We start from the raw sequence: 24851 nt of genomic DNA, 5'->3' as shown, positions 1-24851 counted from the left end.
ATTAAATATTAAATAGGGATTTTTAATTAGAAAGTTCTTTAAAGGCAGACTCAATATTGATGATCAAAACCATGTTTTATTTTAAATTATAATGTTTCTGTGAAATAAATGTAAGTTAAACAAATAGAAATAAAAAAGTAAAGAAACATTTTTTATATAATTGTAATTGCATTTATTCCTCTGAAATATTTTTTTTGTCGTCTTGATATTAACATTTGCATTTATCATAATTTATAGTAAAAGTGTTTATTATAAGTTATACTAATAGACCTATAATCACAAGGTTATTATTACTATTATTTAGAACTAATAACTATAAAATTGAAGCTTTTAACTATAATTATTTTATCATACAATAGTTACAAATATCAAACACTCTTTTCTCAATGTACTACAGAAAGATTACAAAAAAATCGTTGAATTTCTACGTGTAATCGACAACAAGAGGCGGGTGATTTCTTCGAGAGTCGATAATCGTGCAAAGATTCTTGAGATAAGCCCAGCTGCGATTCTAATAATGCTCTTGAGGAAGCACATCGCTTCAGTGCAACAGGTGACGCGACTCGAAATTGTCAGCGTTTCATCTGATGATAAAATCAGGCCACATAGGTTATACAATGCAGCCGAGAAACTCGCCTCGTTCCTGAAATCGGCCCGCGATGCAATCAGACGTTTCAACGCCGATATGCATCGGACTAGTTGCATCTACACACATTGCCCTAACATATGCGTATTCTCTATTGTACAAAGCATGTCATAGTTCCTTCTATCTTATGTCAATACTTTATCGAAAAATATAAAGAATTGAATATAAGAGAAAATTTTTCTAGCAAGAAAAAGCTTACATTATAATTTAAACTGCATATATATATATATATATATCTTTTTGGAATTAAATACTGCATTTTTTTATCAGAATCAAAGAAATTAAATATTTGGATGATTTTTAAGAAAATATAAAAGTAATTAAAAGGTTTTTTTTTAAACAAATTTAAAAAGTTAAATTTTCAGGAAAATTTTTTATGTATAAATCGTTCATTGAAAAAAAATTGTTAACTCGAGTAAATTTTGCAACTTGATTGAATTTCTTCAGTTCAAACATTTACGTAAATTAAACATATATGTAATTAAATAAAATATATAAATGCTTAAACTAAAGTTCAAGTACTTTGTGTATTTGTATTTAAATTAAATACATAAGTAGTTAAACAGAACAAATTTAATTAAATTAAAAAATTTAGTTAAGTTATTAATTTTTTCTCAGTATGAATACGGCAACTTTTCTGTAAATCTATTAAATATTATGGATCTCTATACATATAATAGTTAAATAAAAAAGAGTATAAGCTTTTATTAATATTTTGAAGACCTATTTAAAAGGTAGAGACAAAAAAATCTCTAATCTTATTTGTGCGTGGTTCTTGTGAATTCTTTTACAATCTGTTTATTATATAATACTTTACATTTTCCTTTTTTTGATAATATTAATGACAAAGATAAAAGTAATACAAAAGGTATACAGTAACAATTTCTTTATTTTTTATTTGTATAAACAAAGCATATTACATTTTTTTGTGTAAATATGATAATTTTTTACCGGATTATAACAAATATAAGAATAAAGCTTATGGCTTTGATTAATATTGTGAGGACTCTCATTTAAAAAAGTATACATTAAAAGAGTTATTAGAAAAACCTGTTCGTTTCTTGTATAACTTTTTTATTTGCTCGAACATATTTGTATTTATATTTTTTGCTTGAATTTTGCTGAAATAAAATTGTTTGTGACGTGAAACTACTAACAGAGAATTATTTGACTTCAGACTTTTGAAAACTGTATTAAATAGTTTTTGTGGGAAATCTTTCATTTATTATAGTAGCATTATTTATTGCAGCCTTAAACTTTTCAAACTTAGAACTAGAAATGTCACATTGTATTTTCTGTCTCTCCATCTCTGTCTCTTGCTCTCTATAATACATAAATTAGACACAAGTGGAAGGGCTAATTTATTGCAATACTCGTGGAAGATTTCGGCGCTACTCATCATCCACTTTGCGAAAGGGAGGCGGTGAGATAAGAATTTCTAAAATTTATCGAGGCGTCGCAATGTCGTCGTTCGAGCTCTAAGGCTCTCATTTTCGCCGGCACGCTCCGAACCTTATCGAGTAGCGAGGAAACGTCGGGGATCTCTCGAGGATAGGTGAGGAAATGGCCGAAGAAAATGTCCGACCTGCAAAATGCAGAGACGCGTAGGCAACTTTCCCCTTTCTTCTTTGTTTTCTCCCTCCTCGCGTTTTTAGACAATTTATCAGGGATTTCGGTTCGAATCCTGCGGGCTATCGTTTCGCGCGCACGACCTATATTTTTTACAATTTTTTTTCCCTCCGAGCCGTTTTTCACGCCGCGAACCCGTGCGGGTTTTATCGAACTTATCCCGAAAATAACGCCGTATAATTTACCGGACAGAATGGGGAAGAGGAAAATAAGCTGTGGCTTATTTTATCGGTCCCTCGAATCATCGGCTATTAGTATCTTTTTGCCTTCTAATATCTTTCAAAATATCGAAATCATGCAATAAAATAATCTCGACTATTTATATTGAAAGGCTATTAAACATTAGGGTCTTTAAATTTCAAAATTCTAAAATCGTAAGATATTTAAATCTCTGAATTATTAAAGTTGAAATTTTGCAAATGGCAAAGAATTACTTTCTTTTAAAATAATATTTCTTTCTCTTGTTTTCTATCATCACTGCTAAATTCGAATGACTGTCGAATTGTGCGCAATTTGAATCATTTTTTTATATACATTCCAGTATCACCACTGTTTCTAATTAATAACCAAAAGTTAATTTGAGACTTGTCGAAGAAGTTAAACAATGAAGTTAAATTAATTAACATTAATTCAAGATGTATATTAAGTTTGAATAAAATGTAGTTTATTATTTATTAGATACCCTTAATATGAACGTTGTTTACTTTGTAATCTAAATAACGAAACCCCAAAAATTTATTAATTAGGTATAGTTGTACTTTTAATGACTTAAGTATTGTGTTCAAATAATAAATTTCAACACACATCTAGAAGTTAAAAGTAATAGAAATATTATTCAATTCAAGGAGTTGGTTCAAACTTCAATGTAGTATATATATGATAGTGCAATAAAAATTAAATTTTCTAAAACACAATGTTATTAGAATTACGACATAAATCGTTTTCCAACTCATGGAGTTCGTAAAGTTGGCGCATGCCAGCGGCACCTCCGGTCGTGTGTCAAGTTATTATAATGTAAACCTCGGTAAGGGTTAAGGGTTCCGATCGTAAATTAGTCTTCCCGCGACACGAAGTCGACCGCAAACCCACCATTAATTCATCATAGACCGTCGAAGGCCATTTCACGCATCCCGAGGGTGACGACGATTCGGCTGTCCCACTCCGACTACATGAGAAAGATCTTATCGGGCGCAAGATCACAATCCCATGAGCTCAAAGTATTCGCAGTAAAGATCTTTGAATATTAAAAAAAAGAAGCAGATGCGGATCGTGACTTGGAATCCGACGGTTTGATAAGTCTACGGGATCTAAGGGTTTGATAAGCCGGGAATCTATGAAGTTCTAAAAATCTCCTGGTTTCCGAGGGTTTCGAAATAACCCGGAGAGAAAGAGAGAGAGAGAGAGAGAGAGAGAGAGAGAGAACGTCACGCAACTTTGTGGCCGCCATTCAGCCCGAGGAATAACGGGCGAGGAGGGCGATTTCCAATCTTTGTGACCGAAAATCGTTCTTTATCCCTCAGACGGAATCACCGGCGGGAGAAGAAAGAAGTATAAGGATGTAACGTCGCGTCCGGGAAAAACTCCCCTGTTTCTTTCTCTCTCTCCCGGATCTGGCCACTGTACCGTTGCTCAGCCGAGAAGACGAGTTTTCGAGCCGGAGGGTACAGTTTGGATTACAAGCAAAATACGTCAAAACTGAATCCCTTCATTTCGTACGGTCGGCTTTACTCTTCCTTTGAGTGTCTTTTCTTCGCGAAAGCATTACGATGAAACGTCCGTTCTACTTACTTGTTTTATTTATAAAAATGACAAAGTAGTATAAATCGAAACCTGACATCTTAAGCTGCACCCGTATATTTAAGGGAGCAAAGGTATATAGCAATGAAATCAAAGAGCAAAACTATTTGCCTTTATGCTCCTTTTCCACATCACTGATTCTTTTCTTCTTTTTTCTATTCTTTTTTTTATTCTTCCTTTTATTCTTTTTCACATAATTAACTATCATATTCTTTTGTTCTCTAAATGAGTTTTTTTTTGTTTAATTTTAATCGCGGTTCAAAGAAATCGGTCTTTTTTAGAACTTTGATTAGTCATAAATTTTAGAAATTATAATTTTTTAAATTTAGTCATAGTCCAGGCATTTCTGAAGATATTGAAATATAAATCATAAAAGTCATTTTGATAGATATAAAAAAATAAATCATAAAAATCAATTTAAAAAATAGGATAAAAGGTATATACATATAAATCAAAATTTATATTAGACATTACTTTAAAAACTGTGGCATTTTGATATTGCAACTTCACACATTTTAAGCAATCATGATTTATTCTGGCTTTTTTTATTTAATTCAAATTATTACTGATAAAATATTCTATATCAAAAAACACATCACAAGTATAAATTTAAAATGAATTTTTTAATTACCTCTTTAACATGTGCTTTTGATCGTGAGAGGTTTAGTTGTTTATCTTTATTTTTTAAACATTTATATATAGAAAAAAATTTTTAACTGAAAATGTACAGAAAACACTAGTTTTTTAAATTAATATTAATTAACATTGAAATGTTTTTTTCATTAATACTTCAGTTATACATTCAAGTCAATCCAGTTGGGGAATTTTTTCCCCAACTTGAGCTTTGTAATAATGGGGAATTTTTCAGGGGAGTAAAAAGTTTAGGGCAATTTTTAAAAGAGAAAAGTATAAATCTCAATAATTAATTTTTTTATTATATTTCTTGCTATTTGTAACGTGACAGTACTGAATTTCAAGTACAACCTTTTTCATAAAGTAAACTGAATAAAAGGAGAAATACCGCAATTAAACTTGATCACTCAATTATGGTATCTTTTACATTCACTTTCTCAAATCTTGAATTCTACATTAGGGCAAATCCTCTGGTAAGTCGGAGCAAAAACGACTATTAGAAATAATTAAATAAGGTGGGACACAACCCCGCGCTACCACAGACGGGTTGTAGAATGGAGTCTTGAAATTTCGCCTTCCATCCACTTTGTCGTTTCGCCACCCCCAGCCTTACTCCGCCGCTTTACTGTGTGTTCGGTGCAAGAATAAACTCCCGTTGAGAAGATAAAGAGTTGGCCGGCTGCGCAGAAAAAGAAAGATGCGAGAGGAACGTGACAAAGAATATTGCGAAGGAAATAGATCGGAGGACGCGAAGGCAGTTTGGCGACATAAACACGGTTGCCTTATGAGTCAAGAACACTTAATCCATTCGAGACTGAAAAGTATTTTCGCAGATACCAGGGATTTTATTTGAGATAGAAAGAAAAAGAGAGAAAAGGGGAGGAGTAAGATAGAGGAACAAAAGCATTTAATTACTTTTTTTAACACTATTTCAAGGAAGGGTAGAAAAATATGGTTTATTAATTAATTTCAAAATAATTTAATAATATTAATTTAATAATAATTTATTGAAATTATAATTTAATTATTTAATATACTCGTACATACATTATTGTATTGATTTTTTTTGTTGTTTATCTAAATTGATACTTTTAAGAATTCTTTTATTTTATTAGTCACAAATCTGTAATCAAAACTAAATTTTAAGATAAACTAATTAATTATTTTATTTTTTGTGCATAAAAAAATAATATGCATCAAAGTCGACGTCATCAGTGGAAACAAAAAAGAAGTACATTCTTTTTTACAACTATATTTTGTACCTCATTATGTATTAAAAAAATAGATTTACTAAATTATATTCAGTAAAAAATAAAAAAATAGGTGGTGTAATGTTTCATAAATAATTAATCAATTTATCAATCTTTTTTATCTTTCTTCATATTCACTACAACTAGATGGATCATGGATGTTTATCGTTTTCAAAAACTGGTTTGCGATGCACACAAATTTAGGAAATCCTGATTCAGAGTGCCTTCCTTTATCAAGATATCATTCCGCACATGAATTTCGTGGGTACCTTTCCCTGAGAAATTTCGCCACAATAATGGCGTCCGGCTCGTCTCTTTCTCAGCCGAAAGTAATTCAGTGATCGAGGTGTTGAAGCGCCACGACGGATGAAATCCCGGCGGGAGGAGGATGGAGAGGGAAGAGCCGTTCGCCATTCTTCCAGATGGCTATTCAGCTACATGTTAAATGGTGATATCCCCTTACACCGTCTGACGCCCGGGACTCATCATTTGTCTCATTCTGCATCCTGCGACGTCCTCTTTTCGTAACCGTCTCGCAACGAGGGGCAGTGCACACACACACTCTCTCTCTCTCTCTCTTCCCCAAGTTCTCTCTTGCTCCTCCCCCCCTCCCTATCCGCCATCCCTTGGACACCGCGGTAGCCATCTTGCCGCCCTTTTCTACGTTCCCATTGTTACTGGCCCTTCATTGTCTCTCGTCGACGTAACTCGCTCGACTGGCACACGCTCGCGTTCTCCGCTTGCCTCGGAAGCGGAAACGTTGAGGGCGCGTCTGCTCGCGTTCCGCTCACCAAAAAAGACAAAAGCGTTGAAAAAAAAAATCCAATGAAAATTGCAGTGAAACCTAAAACTGAAACGTCAAACGCACAGTCGACATTAATGAAAATAATTTATTATTGATAATACTACTAATAATTAAAAAATTGCATTTTGCGATATAAATGTCAAACACTTAATGAAACTGTCTGATTTATTATTGATAATACTACTAATAATACTGATTGAATTAAAGCAATATTTGGTGGTATCGATTTATTTCGGTTTAAATTTTTAATTAAATGTATTTTGAAAAATTTTTAACATTGTATTAAATATCTTTATAGTTTAATTAAAATATTGTAAAATAAAACTTACAAAACAAAATAGTATATTAGCGTAACTATCACGTTACAAAATCATGAAATATTAATTTAAAAAATTGCATTTTGTGATATAAGTGTCAAACACTTAATGTCAAAGTGGCAATGTATCTCGTAAAAAAAAAAGTTGAAACGTTTTCCTTTACTCAAATCAATGTATTGACTTTTTTCACTGTCTGACCAAACATCGCTGTTTCTACTCTCTCCCAATGTATGAAATGACGTCAAGCAGTCGCTCGTTGCAAAACTGGCATGATCGACGCACGAATAAGGGCAAAATTCACGGATGAATTACATGGCGCCAACCGAACGTTTGGAATTCTCGTTTATCAAATGCGTGACGTCTTTAGCCGCTTAAATTAAACGAGCCCGTTGTAACTACTTCGAATACGAACATTTATCTTCGTACGGTAACCGTCCCCCTGTTTCCCGACGTGCCTTTAGATGCCCCTTGCGATACTCGTTTTTCGCTATGTCAAATGGTACCCTCTCTTTCGTTTGTACGATCCTTAATGATCCCGATACCCATCTTATTTAAATAGATGCGAAGGAATGCTGGGAGAGCCTTTTGATCGTTAAGCTCACTCTCGAGAGGATCTATAATTCACGCAACAGAAATCAGGATAAAATTCTATTTACAATATTACACGCTACGTATATTAATATGCATGTATTTTGTAGCTCACTTGAAAAGATTTACAATTGTAATTCATGTGCAAGATAAAATTCTGTTTATATTATTTATACAATTTATTGCGAGCTATCCGTACAATTTATACTTTCATGTATGCGTGTATGTTTACATATACAGGATGGCTCAAATTAAGCGTTACGGACTATCTCGGGATAAAAGTATACGTTATACGATGATTAGAATTTTTTGTTGAATTGAAAAGAAGCGTTTTACATGTATTATAATTAAATTCTAGTCTTTTCATGGAAGCAGCTGGCGGAGGGGTGAAGAGGACTCTGAAATTTGAAATGTACTCTGTGTGCAAAGAGTAATGTATAATTGAGGTTATCATTTCAAAAACTGAACAACTTTTACTTAAGATATATTTTCTTATAACTATAGTATTAAAAGTTTTGAGTCACGAAGTGAGAGATCTGTTGCGTTAGTTGTTTCATAAATCCAAAAGTAAGACTTTTCTACATATGTAAAGTGGTTCGAGTGTTATTATACAAATTAATCTCAGTTTTATGAATCATATGATAGATCTCTACATTTCATGGCCCATAACGTTTGTGTTGTGACAGTTTAATTTTATAAATAATATTTTATTAAAAGTTGTTTGGTTTTTTATAAAGGAATTTAAAATATTCTAGAATTTTTTTATAGAACACCATTTCAAATTTCAAAGCTTCCCTCCCTTCTCTCCGCTTCTTCAGAAGGAAAAATTTTAAGTGTAACACATTTAAAAGTCCTTTTGTAACAAAATTTACCGTATAAATCGATTATTCTGGGTGACACTCGATTGCCCACGTCGCTAACTTGCTAATTTAATATAAAATATTATGATTGTTTGTTACAAGAAAAAAATTGCACTCTAGAATCTGCGATCAATTGCAACGTGGTCAAACAGAATATTCTCCGTATTCTTATCCCACAATTTCTGAGAAATGAGTTGTAAATTTATTTCAGACGCCATGCATATTTTGTGTGATGTATGCGTTCTAATTTTTCAAATGTTTCACGATACACGAGGGTTCGAGTAAAATTGCTTACCGAATTTAGACGTGCGAATTACACATCGTCTAAAGTGGACCTGAAATCGAACGAAGAAACGAGTTTTTACGGGTTTCGCCGAAACACGTGCATCATACTGAAATAGAAATTGTTCGATTTCCTTATGCTGAGCAGGTTGGAGCAGGGGAAGCCTGTGGGATTTCGCGCGATTCGCACGTTTTTCACATCGATATTTTTTGAGATTGCCAATTCGCGTTCGCGATGAGCGTATCGCGCAGGACGCGTAATGTCGACTGGACGTTAGACGAACAGTCGGAATTTTATTCGAATTAATAACGGCGGAACCGACGTTTGACGTTCGCTACGGGCTTCTTCGGGCTTTCGGGGATCAAAGACTTAGTTTAATTAGAAGCGTTCTATCCCCTCTAGGAAAAGCGCTGGGGCGCTTCAAAGCGCGGCCATAATCCGCGCGTTAACGAGCCTGGCGCACTAAAATCGTCACTTTGACGCATCGCAATTATTTATTGTGACGAGAGTCTGCTAAATTGGCTTCTTGCGATCTACGACGAAAGACATCGCGATCAAAGCACGTATTTACTTTAATCAGTCGGCGGAATCGCTACACTGCGCTGACTATTTGAGAGGATTAACGCGAATCTCTGGACGGCGTGCAAGTGTCTACACTTAATTGACAAACAATGAGAAATAATTGTATCAATTGGAGGACTGAAAAGCGATGGAATTTTCTTCTAAGAATCTGCAAAATTAGTTTCATAAGAATTACCTACTTTTAAATTAGATTAGAGGAAAGTTGCCTATGTTAATGCACCACTTGGTTTTTGGATAATATTGCTTAAACAAGAACTCAAAATAAAATGTTAAAAACATCAATACAAACTAAATTTTGTCTATCAAATTGTACAGCGCGCAGTTATGATATCGTATTTTATAATAATTAATGTTTTTATAATATAACTCAAAAAGAACTTCTGAGAAATTGCATCCTAAAACTGGCACGCTACAAGTAACAGGAAACAGTTAATAAGAAAGTTCAATATGTTGAGTAAAAAACATTTTACATCTTAATGAGCAGACAATATTTTTTAAATTAATAAAATTTTATTAAAGAAACATTTCTTAAATATTGTCTGTTTATTCGGATATTTTCCTTACTCAATATATTCAACTGCTCCTTATTCTCTATTCCCTGATTCTTATTCCTTCTGCATCTTAAGGGCTAATGTCTTATTTATCAATTTATACTCTTTATCTTGATTATGTTGTTTTATAAGCCAACAATGATTTACTATTTTAGCAGACAAGCTTTCTTTTCGATCGTCAATCCAAACACTTTGCGACGTTGAAGGTTAAGGTTATCATAAGTGAGCTATCTCACGGTCTATTCTCACGGAAAGGTATACTAGTTTATGCCGTAACCACGATTTTATACTTCATACTACATTATAAAAAAAATATGAAAAAAAACATAACGTAAACAAAACAGTTTTAGGAACCTAAACATGTAAAATAATCTAATATTATATAATCAATAATAAACTCACTATTATTTAAAGTATTCAATTTATAAAAAGGTATCATGCAAATTTTATTTCCACTTTTCGCTAGAATTCGTTTGTAGCAAATTTTTTAATAAAAAAAAAAACAGTAAATATATGAACAGATTTTTTATTTTTTAAATTCTTAAAATCCAAGATGTTTTTATCAGTAATACAGTGCGATGTTTAGTTTCCGGAAAATAATGAAGTTCCGCTTTAAAAGAGCTACGTCAGTATTGACGATACTTCTTGGAAAAATTAATAATTGATCTCTTGCAGTGCAAAAAAAATCTATTTTTATCTATAGTTACATCTTCAACTACCCTTTCATCTATTTTAATATTATCAATAAAATTACATTAAAGAAGAAGAAAAAACTACTTATATTACCGTGATATTAATAAAGGTTTCCTCGGATAATAATTTATCTCTGTGGATATCGAAAAATATACTTATGAGGAATCAATGATAATTAAAGTCATTTAATTAAAACGCCCCTGGGCTGCTGGAATGGTATTTTTCGCAATAAATTGCTTGCTGTGTTTCTGAAAGATGCTTACAGATTAACGTCTATATTATTGAATTGATTATTTAATTATGATATTATTATTCCAGCTTTAGTTTAGAAGTGTGCTTCAATACCAAAAGTTCTTGGTTTGTAGAACTGGAGAATGTACATAAATTCACAGAGAACAAAACGGACTTTGACTAAATAAATGAAGCACATTTCTGCACAGTAATATATTCATACTCGATTTTCATTTATTAACGTCATTCAACTTTAAGAAGCAATTAATTAATAATCAAAGAGGTTGCAGTGAAATCCAGAGATTCTGCGCGATGGAGACGTTACAATAATGAACTGAAGCATGAATTTCATCGCTCTATGTGACTAAGATGATGCTTTAAGCGTAAAATGAGCAGTTCCCGTGAAATAGTCCTTCAAGCAAAAAGCAAAGGTGCGTCACGGGCCCAGAGGTCAATAATTCGGAGAAGATGCAACACGACGCGACGCTGCACTAAGCGAAGTGGCACTTCGGCGAAATCGGAGCTGCGACTCTCGCGTGACAGTATGCTGCGCCGCGTCTTCTGAAATTTCACGCCAAAGTGTAAGATGTTGTAAGCTGGAAACAGCGCGCGAACGAGCGGAGATACATTAGCGCGAACGTGACGCGAACGAATTGATCGAGTTTGTCGGGAATTACGTCACAGCGCGCGATAACGAGAACTTTTAAAAATATATCCTTTTATCAGGCATTCTCCACTTCGCAATCACGCCTCTTCTCTGCTCCACTCCCTTCTTCTTCTCTCTCTCTCTCTCTCTCTCTCTCTTTCTCTCTCTTGCTCTCTTATTCGTTTTCTGTCGCAAAGATTTGTTTTTGCAAGGTAAAAGTTTCCTAATTCAATTCTAATTTGAGGGCTACAGCTTGCCATCGACTGCAAAATTAAGGAAATAAAAATGGAGATGTCTTTCCATCCCGGAAATTGCACATCTTACTCTTCACATTTTTTGCTCATTTTACACGAAGAAGGATTGACACAAATAAATAGTTATTATTAAACCAATTTATAAGAGAGTTATTGCGATTTGTTCTCCTCTTCTTTGTTTCACTATGCGGGTTGATGAATCTTGTGTAAATATTGTGAAACGAGTATTCGTGATAATTGCTATAATTGCACTATAATTGCAAGATTATAGATATTATAGAATATAATTATGGTTAAGTGCTCCATTTTTATAAATATTATTGCTATAAAATGATAATAATAATAATATATTGTATAACGTGCTCCGTAGATAAAAATGGTCATAATTACTATAATTATAGTCATTTTCGATGCCACGATTTAAATCAAAGTAATCGCAACCATCTTGGATTTTAATTATGAGAAGTAAAACTCCGCTAAGTTTATTTGATTGCAGGCTGTGCATACTACTCTTGGACGAAGCATGGGACATTACTTTTTACAATATATTTTTGTGAAATGTTACTGCAAAATTAAGAATTCAGTTGCAGAAATAATATATTGAAGTAAATTTCAAAAATTTTTGTAACATCTTGACCATATTAAACTACAATATGCAATTGAGGTAAAAAGCAAAGTAATAGCACGCAAAGTAACTGTAACATAATTATAATATTGTAATTCTACATTTGGCTATATAAATATAATGTAACACATTTCGTATGTAACATTTGCATTGTTGAGTGTGAAATTATCTCCGCGAACATCAAGTTATATGTAATACAAATGTTTGTTGTAATTTCTCACTTAATGCAAGTATTATATAACACACTAGTTATATAACATTTACGTTGTTGAGTGAGAAATTACATCTAATATTTGTATTACATTTAACTTGGTGTTTGCTGTTATAACATTGATGTTATTGTTTATGTTAGTCGATATTTATTGGAATATTACAACATCTCAGCAATGTTGTTGCAAGCTGTGAGAGTTACTTTTAATAAAACTGAATAAAATTTAGTCAATTTAACCGTTTAACTACACTCTAATATAATTTGGTTTACATTTTACTAAATTTGTAATAAAATGTAGACCTAATTTCTTCAAAAACCTTTTTTTTATCTCAAAGCTACTATAATTTTGATTATAAACTAACCAAGTTACCATTTATCTCATCAGGAGAATTTTTTGAAGTGATAAAAGGTTGCAACAAATTTGTAAATAATAACGCAATGTAGCAAAAATTGTCCCAAGACTATAAGTAATTTGAAAACTTTTACAAACAATAATTTGTCATGCTATATAATGTGAGTTAAATATTACTACTTCATTTTTTATTTCTTTTACGTCTACTATTGAAACAAATTAAAAGAGAAACATTTATTATTACATTGAGTTATTATTTAAATACTTGAACTATTTAAGAAATAATTTATAAATAAAAATACGAGCATGTTTTTTATATAAATTATCTGGCTCAACGGCAATAATATTTCAAAATTATCTAAATAAAACAATGTGTAATTTTGCTTTTTATCTACAATAATCATAAATTTAAAATTATAATAAATTATCTTCATCTTATCTAAGATACGTTTACACGTAATTTATCTTTATTCAAGTAATTTTGATCTCTACTTAGATTATCTTTATCTCGATAACTTTAAGTTATTTAACCGCAACAGGTAATAGCAAACTATAACAGTAGAGTTCCAAGACATAATGACTTTAATATTCAACTATAGTCACGTTTACCAAATTTCTCTCAATTTATCCCAAACGTAACAAATCCGAAATACGGAAAGAGCGCGAGCCTTGCGCACGTGTGCGGTGTCGGGACGATAGACACGCACACGCGAGGATTAACGAAAAAAATGATTCATCGCGTATCTAATAATACCCTGTCCGCTCGTGAAGCGGAGTGTTATCGCGCGAATCACAATCGCAAGCGTTTTACACGACAATCGAACGCACCGGTATATTTCGCACGGACGTATACGAGCGGCGGCATCAGCGGCAGCGGTGCAATGGGTGCACGAGTGGCGTTTAAAGTAGCGCGTAATAAAATAAATCGAACGCGACGATTAATTCGCGGCGGGTTATTATAGCGGGTGTGTGGGCGTGTGAAGGGGCACGTCCGGGTGGGCACCCCTTTGCCGTAAATAACAATAAAACTTTATTAATGTGGTAGCGCTGATAGTTACCCCGGCCTGGCGTCGAGCCAGGAACATACCGCGTCGGCTATTCACCCCGCGAAATACATGCCGCCCCTACCTCCTCTGTCCCGTACTCTCGGGGAGTAAGGGGGCGAGGGTGGAGGACGGCGCGCGCGCGTGCCCGGGCGTGGACGCGGGGACGAAGGGAGGCGCGGAGAGGGTTGCGCTCGCATACCGATCCTACACCCGTATGTAATGCAGAACGGTTATGCGGCATTACGCACCGGGATGGGTACTCCGAAACTGGGCAATGGCGCCGTATCACCGACCGACCGCTCGTCAAATTGTCCGAATTGGTCCGGAGCAAACGTTAGGGATGCTGGCGATCGATGACGTAACGCATCCTTCCGATTGTCGTAAGCGTCTTTCGCCTGCTGGTCGAGCATTTTTCTTTTGCAGAGATCGTATTTTGACCTACACCGTTGAACCGCATCATTTGTGGTAAAAACGTTGAGAACAAGAAGCATTGAGTGGCAGTTATGTATGACGATCAGCATTTGATGTATAGTGTCTCTAAAAGCTTCAGGCCAATGAATAATTTTATTGTATTGCTCAGATAAACAAATTTTTTCAAGTTTTTAGAATTCTTAGCGTACGTAATATATCTTATATCTAAAAATTTATTAATCTGTCTAGTCTAATATCAAAAATATTGTGTTTTAAGTCGATTATAATAGAAATTTTATTAATTTATAATATAAACTAAATTACTTATTGGATGGAAACGTTTACTAGCTGTTGTATGCACTCGGCAAAAAAATCCTGTCAACAACTGTACATTTGTGAACGAATAGTATCTTATCAACCATATTATCAAGTTGTAATAAAATAATAAATTATATATGCAAATGCAATAATATTTCTCGTTTACAGCAAACATTGTTGGATTGACTATATCAAAATAATAATGCAAATGTAAGTGGCAGGAAAATTGAACCGACTGAGATTCATACTCGTTCTCATTCATAGCACTTAGGGTCGCGCACCACTGCTATCATAGTCATTCCGGTTGTACATTTAATCGGCCATGCACATAAACCGGAAGTATGTATCGTCATAACTTATTTAGTGGTAAAGTTTAAATAGTTATGTCATTATTTGTTGTACTATTTCACTATAAACTAATAGATGTTTTCAAATATTGTTAACGCGGTGGCATAAACTATTTTATAGTTAGTGATTCTAAAGCTTTTAGTGGCCATAAGTGTAAAATAGTTTATTGAATTATATACATTATATGTATCTATATATACCTAAAATTTGTATAATTGTCATTTTATAATTGCCACCGTTATAAATTTTTCTCTGAGTGTATTTTATTATAATATGACATATAAGATTAAAGGAGGGATAAAAAATTGATCCATGTTTTAAAATACTTAAAATGAAGATATGTAACTGTAACAAAATTGGACTTTTATCATCGTCAAAACAGTTACTTATATGAAAAAAAAAAAAAAAACATTTTAGAGGAAAACTTTTATGATATTTTTTATACATTTCAATCATACATTTAGATTTTCCAAAAATAAAATATTTTTTTCGAAATACTCGTCTCCATTAATATTTCTGTAAACTTTTTTAGTAAAAATAAATTTTATTTTCTATTTTGGTTAAAAATTTATATGATTGATATTGTTATAAATAATAAATAAAGTTATTAATAAATATATTCGGGTTTATACGCTTCTTTCTTATACATTGTTAAAAATGCTATAAGTAAAAAGTTTTATAATTAAAAATAATGTTATGCCAAATTTATACGTGTTTTAAACTTTGAGATGTACATTAAAAGATTAACATTTTTTTGTTAAATTTTTTTAAAATTAATCTAAATAAATAATTATGAGATACTTGAAAATGAATCATAAAATCTTATTTAAGTTATTTTTTATATTACTATTTCAACAATAATTACTTATAATATAAACGTTAGCTTTGAGAAGTTGTTGCATCTTTTCAAACAAAGTGGGCAAAAATTAAAACACCATTTTATATACGACTTTTTATACATTGGATTATGTTTCTTAATATTGAACTTTTAGATGGAAAAATAAGATATATATGTATGTACAATTACATGTGTAAAGTTTTACACATAAAACAAGTTCACTGTTTTTATAAATGCATTTAGATATTATAATGAAAATCTGAATCTTTTTCTGATAGGGAAGTAAACATTGAAAACCTTGGGCAAACTGTTTAAATAAGGAAAAAAATGTTAATGTTTGATCGAGAGGAATGGAATATAAAAAAGTTAGCTTAAGGCATAAGGGTCGAAAAAAAATGAGAAAAAAAGATCGCGGAGGCATCGACGGGATAATCCATCCTTGGCCCCTCGAGCGAGCGTTTGTTTTCCCTCGATTGCTATCGAATCGAGGTGGAAACGATATTTGTCGTTCGCTTGGAAAGAAACTTTTGTCTACTTTCGTCCTCGAGGCACAGCCGAGCACGACGTTCTCAGAAGTCTCGGTGATTTTTCTTCACGTACTTCCAAGCGAGCTTAATCGCGACTTAACTATGTCCTCAACGAATTTCAACTCAACAAAATCGTGTTCACTAGATTTACACGACAGAATTCATAATTTAAGAATCATAATTTAAGAAACACAGCGCCATTTAGATAGAATACAAAATCATCGAAGTATATATCAAGTAAAAGTCGTTAAAAAAAAAATCTTTACGATCTTACTCGATATACTTTTAAAAATAATTTTGTGATATATTCTTGATATGGCAATAATCTTTTCTAAAGTGATTTTTTTTAGTTGAACTTATAGACACGTCAAGAATTCACTACAAATTTATCATGAAAAGGGCATTGATCATGATTTTTTCTGAAATAATTTCTATTGCCAGAGCCTTGACTTTTTAAACATTGTAAGCATGCATGAGGAAAAGATTAACTACGAGTATTATTCACCAATATGTAATATACACTTTTATAAAAATAATTTTGTATCATTCGAGAGTTCGTCATTTTTTAATTTTAAAATATTGTTCTTTCTTGAAGTAAAGAATTCGATAATTTAAAAACCAACAAAAATTTTTGCAATTTCCTCTTTTATTGCTTTGAATAAAAAATCTGTATTAGGTCAAATTAATGAGAATTATTAATACAACCCTCAATTTATTCAAAAATCAATTTACTTATTACTATTACTTATTGTTGAATTGTAAAAATTATCAGATGATGTGATTAATTCTTTTCTATTAAATCTGTTAAAAGCTCTCATTAATAATACTAAATTTATTAAAAATTAATATATTATATAACAAATAGCTAACATGCACACAATTGCACCATGGGAGAAACAAGTTTTGGTGCTTGTGTAATAAGAAGTCATTATATTAATACGTTTGTTACATATAACTTCAACGACTTATCAAGTTCCTTGAATTAATTTTTGTACAAAATTAACAAATTATATTGTACATTTTCTTTACTTTCATTTTCTTTATTTTAAGCCTATTAAAATTTGAAGACTCATGTCTTGGGGAAAGAAATTATTTTATTAGAATGTCGGTAAAATCTCATAATGCTACTTTTTTAATCCTCTGCTGTTTTTTTTTTTTTTTTCTTTATTATGAGAAATATGTCTCTGTCGCGACCATCTGTCAGCAATATCGCGAACTATAATTAGAAGTCTTTATCTGGATCCAACCAGAAAATGCTAACTAAATCTTTATAGTTACGTCTATCAAACGTTTATGCTATATCAAAGCAAAATTTATTATCAAATACATTTCGTTGATACAATCGGAACATATTTTCAATAATGTAAAAGCATCCGCAGCTTAATTCTTCACCAGCACTCGGGAGAATAATCGTATTATTCCACCACGTATCAGAATCGCGAGACAAATACTGGAACGCAATGTTGATCGATTCTGCGGAGTTTACGGACACATCGAAAACCGTGTCTTGCGAGACTTCTCGATTCCAGTCGCTCTGGGAGCAATGCGCTTTATTACGGTTAAACAGGCTGACCGAGCAGTATATTACCGCAGGACGGCTCTGATTTATTGCTAGGCAGGTCCGCCAGCCCACTGCCCAATATCCATACCCGGTCCCATCGGCGAACAACGCCGGCGTCCCTATTCCCTCATCGCCGCGTCGACGCGTAGCTTTTCTCCTCGCCGACCGAAACTATTAATTCCCATCTCCCGCGGCGACCGACGCCGCATAATTCGATTCCACGGTATTACCGCACGACGACGGAACTGCGAGACGACGCGCGATTGCATTGTAGCGTGCAAGCCGAGAGTTTCGAGCTTTACGCTCTGAAACCTTGAGTTCCAGAAGCGCCAAAAGTGAGCTTAATTTCGTCAAACTGTTCCGGCAGCGGTCCAACGGTCTCTCGATTTCACGCAAAATGATTTATTTACGCGAAACTCTAAGGGAAATTATTATAATAGCTTAGTTTCAGGTTAACTGAAAATTCTAAACTGGAATCAATTTTAATAATTTTATCCGACTTTAAATAATCTATAATTTATGCCACAATTAAAAATTGTTTGAGAGATAAATTCAAAAACAATTATCTCAAAATTCTCTCTACCTATAAAATTATTTAATGTTAGAGGGTCAAATTAATTGAAGGGCTTTCTACAAAAATCGAACAATGTCTAAAATGTTGAATTTTTAGAAAACTAAAAACTTTTTATTTTTAAACTCTTCATTAATGATGTATAAATAGAGTAATTTTTTTCAGTACGATGAAAAAACCGATAAGAGCTGACACAAGTTATTAATGTGGAACAATACAATTCTTTATTAATAATTAATAAACTTCATCATTTTGATCCTTGATTTGGGTTAAATTATCCTCAGTGAATAATATATTTTGAGATCTTGTTAAAGACGACAAACTCTTGAAGAGATGAAGATTTGTTTTGCTTCAAGTTTTTATATTTACTAATATAATTATACTTACACTTCCGTTTTTCTATTTAATTTTTATTTAATTTTTACCACATCAAAATTGTTTGCGGTGTGACGTTGTTGACAGAATATAATTTGACTCCAGATTTGTGAAAAACGGATTTATTTGATCTTTGTTTTTCTTTGTCTGAAATCGATACTATTGAAACAATGAATACTTTTGAAAACAATTAAACCTTTCATTTGTTTTCAAAAGTACCGATTGTTTAAAAAATATCGAACCTTTAAACAGCACATTCGGCGCCAACAATAAAGACAGCACCACAAATCTAAATTATATCCTTTATTCTAATTTATATTTTTTCAACAAATTTGTTTAAGTGACAGTTCAATTTTAGAAATATTAATGAATAAACAACATTACCTACAAATGGTTTATTGTGAAGTTATCAAGGAAAAATTATTGCCCAAAACCAAACAAAAAAAAACCGTATTTTATTAAATTAAGTCATGTCTTTGCAAAAAAAAACTCTGAGAACTTTATAATAAAAAAACGTATAAAAAAATATTTAAATCTAAAGTAAAATATATAACAAATATGAAATTTTTCTTTCCGTACCGTTTGAATTCTAGTTAAGTGCAGCTGTAGCTGGTCAAGGCGGCAATCCTTAATAGAGACCTCTAACTTTTTCTCTCCCCTAATCCATATCTTTTGTTTTATTTCCTCTGCACGCAGCAAGCGACACAAATTTCGTAAGGGTCCCCAGACTCATATTACTGAGCCATGCAACCAGCCAAATTATCAGTTCTTTTTTGCAATATTTACTGTTATTATTACAGGGTTTATATATAGTTTCTGTGCTAATAAAAATAGTAAAAATATACACGCTTGTCAATATGAAAACAAATAATAATTTAAAACCGGCCACGTCGATCATTATAACGCTTAATTAATCATTACTTTAAGATAAAAGTTGTATTTAAACTAAAAAAGAATTACATCAAATTACGATACGTGTTTCAACCTTGTTGATCTTCTTGAGCCATGTAAAAAAAAATAAACAACGAACCATTTAAATTGTTTTAAAAGACATCCTTAAATCGGTAGATTAGTTAAATTACATCCTTTAAATAAATACGATATTTTAACCATTGAGCTTTTTGGAACGGGATTTAATACAAAGTCAAAAGGGACCAGTCATGAGTTAAAAAGCGAAATATCTTTAGTTTGCATATAAAAAGATTGTAAAATTGAAGTGATTGTGCGTATATCTATTAACGGCGTATATAAACGTATAAAACTTAAGCGTCAAAAAATTATATGTGTCGAGTGATATGTATCGACTGTTCGTTGCAGTAGCTATCATTTGACTTTTGACTTTGAGATCATTTCTTTGTAATTTACCAAATCTATCGATTAAAATATATATATTTTTTAATTAAATGTTATATTCTTAATTTTTCTTTATTTGCGACTAAAGAAGAACAAGGTTGAAACGCTGTAATGCTCAATGCGGCCGATTTTGAATTATTATTAATAGAAACAAATTCCTTTTATAGTAACAATTTTTTACAGTACAGTGATAATTGAATTTATATCATTGTGTCCTCGCTTTCTTTCTTCTCTCATTAAAAAGTAACATCTATTCAACTTTAGCAAGATTTATCGTCGTCTCGTGTATATTTCCGGGGTTTAGTACTTTTTTGCTCGGATTCGCGGATTACGGGACATTTTTCGTTAAATAATTCTAGCTCAACGTTAAATAATTCCCGTTCAACGTTCCGATCACGCGCGAATGCCGCGATATCCAGATGCTTGGATTCGAGCCCGCGCGGAAACAAGAGGATCCCGCAATCGACGAGAGCCGCGCCATGAAATTGCCACGAGATCGAGACTTAAACGCCGGTGCAGGTCGATAGGCGGGCCGCCGAGCGCCCGTTACTCGGTATGCCCCATTTACCCTGATAGCTACGAATACGTGTATTATAGCTCTGCTTCGAAACTCGTCTCGCGGTGGTCGTCCTCCACCTGCAAACGACAATCCCTCGCGCGATGTAACGACTCGCGTTCCTCCGAGGGCGCAGGCTGCATTCACGTCGGATGTGAGGAGCTGGAGGGGTAGGGTTAAGTATTAAGGGTGGAGCATGGCAGGAATTGCGCGAAACGTTTCGTGGAGTTGTAGAGGCCGTCTCCGTTGGAGTTCCAGCGTGAAAAGTGTACTCGATATTCCTCACGGCTCTCGTCGGATTTTTCTTCTTTTTGTGGAATAAATTTTTGAGCCATAGACGCGCGACTATTTCTCCGTTAGAACTAGAAAGCTTCTCTTAATCCTTTTATAGCCCGGGATGCATGTTTCCATTAATGGAATATGTTAATTTAATGTTAAAGAGAATTAAGGACGTGTAATAAGTTTTTAAAGCCCTGATGGTGGAAAGAAAAGGTAAGACTGAGGCTCTTTACCTGATTATAAATTGACTATTTTAAGGAAACTTAAGCGGATCAGAAAATATCATAAAATATAATTAATAATAAAATTACATTTATTTACAAGTTTACATTTTTTACATTTTTAAAAAGAAAAGTGCAATAAGACAAAATTGTACAAAATATAAATAGAACAGGTCTATAATTTATAAACAAAATTACACTCACACAAGTTCACAAATGGAAAATTTTATAAATTTATAATAAACTCTATGAAAAACAATTCAACAATTAATTAAAAACTTTATTGATCTAATCATTAATTAAAAATTAAAAATTTTTTTATGTTTAATTGATAATATTGTTAAAGTATTTAATTTTATTTTGCACCATTGAAGAATGAATGTGACTTAACTTATTGAAAATCTTTCAACAGATGCCACAAATAAAAAAAGTGTAAAATATAGTTATAAAGCTATAAATATATTTGGAAATATTTCTTCGAGATTATTTTCTCATTTTGTTGTATTCCACTTTTTTTTTTAAAGAATGTACATAAATAAATATAATTTTAATCGTACACATTTATTAAAATTTCTGATTTTTTTAAAGCTTTTTTAATAGTAAATTCCTGAAAAAACTACGTAAAGCGTAATTTTTTCGAAGTTTTTTAAGACTCGATTATTCAAAGAATCGCCGATATACGACATTCAGTAAAACACTGAAGATTTCGTTACATTTAAATTATTACTTTATCAATTATAAATATGAATTGCATATAAAATTAATTAAATTTGAATTCATTGGATAGAAACAATAAAAATAATCTAAATATGACTCTTAAAATTTTTTTAATAAAGAATTAACTAAGATTATTAAAAGCTATCCAACAAATGCAAATCAATTTTGCAATTATCATATTCAATACATCACAAAATAAGTCACAAGTGGTAGATAATGATTAATGCTGTATGCATTTCTATATTTTTGTACTGAAAAGAACCTGAAAGAAAATGAATACTAAAAAAAGATATGGTAATAATAATTAAGCTTTGATGTAATATTCTTAAATAAATGTTTGATTGAAATAATTAATATTTATTAATTACATTAAAAGTAAACAAACATAATAATGGTAACTAATTAATTAATAGATGGTTATTAAACGATCACTAAATATTGCAAAATATTTGATCATATTATCTGAATATTTTCTTAAAACTATTTCACTAAAACTTAATAACTATCATCTAAGCTTGATTAATACTATCAAACTCTTTTTTACATGATCTAATTGTTAATTTTGATTGAATAAAATAATAGATACACAAAATTAATCTGCCTTAGACTCTTAATAACCTTAGTTGCTAATTCTTTATATTAAATAAAAATATAAATATACTTGTTATAATTTTGTTAGCCTCCTCATCGGGAAACTTAGCGCATCCGTCGCATCTCCGTTTTGCACGATTTTAAGAGTTTACAGAATACATATTTAATAAATTAAAAATCTGACTCAGAAAGTCAACTTTGCGTGCAGAATCTTAAGTAGGAGAGGTTTCAATAGATAAATCGCTACTCTTGACAGATATCATCGTCTCCGCTCTCGACTCTCGTAAAAACATTCTTGATCGATTACGCCTGCGTTTGCGATCTTTACTCGCAGTTTGACGCGAGTAAAGAAATAATAAGACATAAAGTCACCCTTCAACAGCCTAACACGACTGCTTTAAATTGTTATCAATTTCACGAACGAGGTTGAAGAATTGCCGTTTCATTTCTCTCCTTCCAGGAAACGCGGAACATGAAAAAAAAAAAAAAAAATGAAAATAACGCACTTGAACTGCGCGGTGTTAAGGATACACAAATGCGAACGCGTTTTCATTCTTGACTGTCTAAAAGTGCATCTTCTCTGGTTTCAGGATCTCAGCGCCGTTTCAAGTGGTCGCCGCGGTCTTGATCTTCGCCGCGACGGTGTCGGCTATAATTGGCCATTGTTATTCCGATCATAGGACTCTCGTAGCCTGCGGACTCTTCCTTTTGAGCGGTAAATACGTCATTTACCACTTGCTTAATCATATATTTAGCTTCCAATTTTACATTGAATTTCTTTTAAATAATGTTTGATACTTAAAGTCTCTTACATTTATCTGTTGTTCTACAGGATTTTTAAAGTAAGATATTAATGATCAAAATTAAAGAAATTCTAGAGTAGATAAAGTAATTTGTTTCAAGTTGGCCCTTTTTATTTAGTTTTATGCAAATTTTATAAGGAAACTTAAAAAAAAAGCAATTTATTTAGTTGATTAAAGGAAATACCAAACTTATTTACTTACAGAAACAAAATTTTGTACAAACAAATTTTTGTTTGTTACCTTTTTATTCTGTTTGAATATCTTGAGCATACGAACATTTTATTAAAAAAATGCGATACCTTAATACTCAATTAACGTAAAGAACCATAGAATCTTAGCAAAAAGAGTCTATATAATCACAATTGTAAATATATACAGTTACGAAGTATGTTCATATACGGCTTTTTTTTCTCTTAAATAGAATGATTTATACATATATTAATTTCTGTTTATTCATAGAAAAAAACAACAGAAAATAATGAAACAACAGAAACAAAAAACAACAGAAAATATTGAAAAATAATTGCAAAAAATAACTTTTGCATTGTTTATTATAAAAAGTGTAACAGCAATTATTATGTAGTACAAAATTGTATAATATGTAAAATTGCACACACACAGAGAAAAAATTTCTAAATAATAAATATTTATTTGAATTGTAATAATAAAATATTTATTCATAATACATACACTTACTCTACAAAAAATAATGCTTAAATTAAATTAATGGTTTTTCTACCAAATAAATGTATATTCACATTTAGTAAATATTGATCTCATTAGTAGTATATTCAAATAAATATTTACTAAAGTTTAATAAATTTTACCTTAGTGTATATAATTTTTTATATTGATACAGATAATTTTTTCTCATTTGCTCAAACTTCATTTTTGATAAAATAATAAAGTTATCCTAATTATGTGTTAATTCTTATTATTATTTCTGTATATACGAATAGAGATTGAAAGAGAATATTTTATGGACATACTTCATATATAATTATTTTATATGTATACGTATATATGTATATTTTTATTTGATCGTATACATACATTTTATAGCGAAATTATTCACTAACTAGAGGCAAAAATAATAGTTCTGATCAAATAAGTTCAGATAAAGTGACAACGAGTATTCGAATAGTTGTTAAATCTAATCCGAACGTTAGAATTCACCGTCGATGCGTACATACATGTCTGCGCGAGGAAGCCTCTTTTCTCTCCGCCATTCTTTGCGCTCCATCGCGTCCTATAAACGGTCAAGCTAAGACGAGTGGACTCCTGATGTGCCGATCCGTGTGCATTGTGCACAGCAAAGAATCCGCCATTGTTAAAGTCCACGTGATCTAGGTGCACGTGCCGTTTATATCACAAAAGTCGTAC

At 32.0% G+C, this 24851-nt stretch overlaps 1 protein-coding gene across 3 annotated transcripts in view; it reads left to right on the top strand.

The window, feature by feature from the left end:
* The window catches only part of LOC105203259, a 227517-nt gene that overhangs the window by 129430 nt on the left and 73236 nt on the right, over positions 1–24851 (top strand). For all 3 annotated transcript variants that reach the window (XM_026136793.2, XM_011172034.3, XM_026136792.2), the window contains exon 4: positions 23256–23380. In XM_026136793.2, the coding sequence (XP_025992578.1) occupies positions 23256–23380 (125 nt within the window). The remainder of the gene's footprint in view (positions 1–23255; positions 23381–24851) is intronic.

The sequence above is a fragment of the Solenopsis invicta genome, chromosome 13 (genome assembly GCF_016802725.1).
Source record: "Solenopsis invicta isolate M01_SB chromosome 13, UNIL_Sinv_3.0, whole genome shotgun sequence".
Taxonomy (NCBI): Eukaryota; Metazoa; Arthropoda; class Insecta; order Hymenoptera; family Formicidae; genus Solenopsis; species Solenopsis invicta.
Note: the sequence above shows the minus strand (reverse complement) of the source record. Positions and strands in the feature narration are given on the sequence as shown.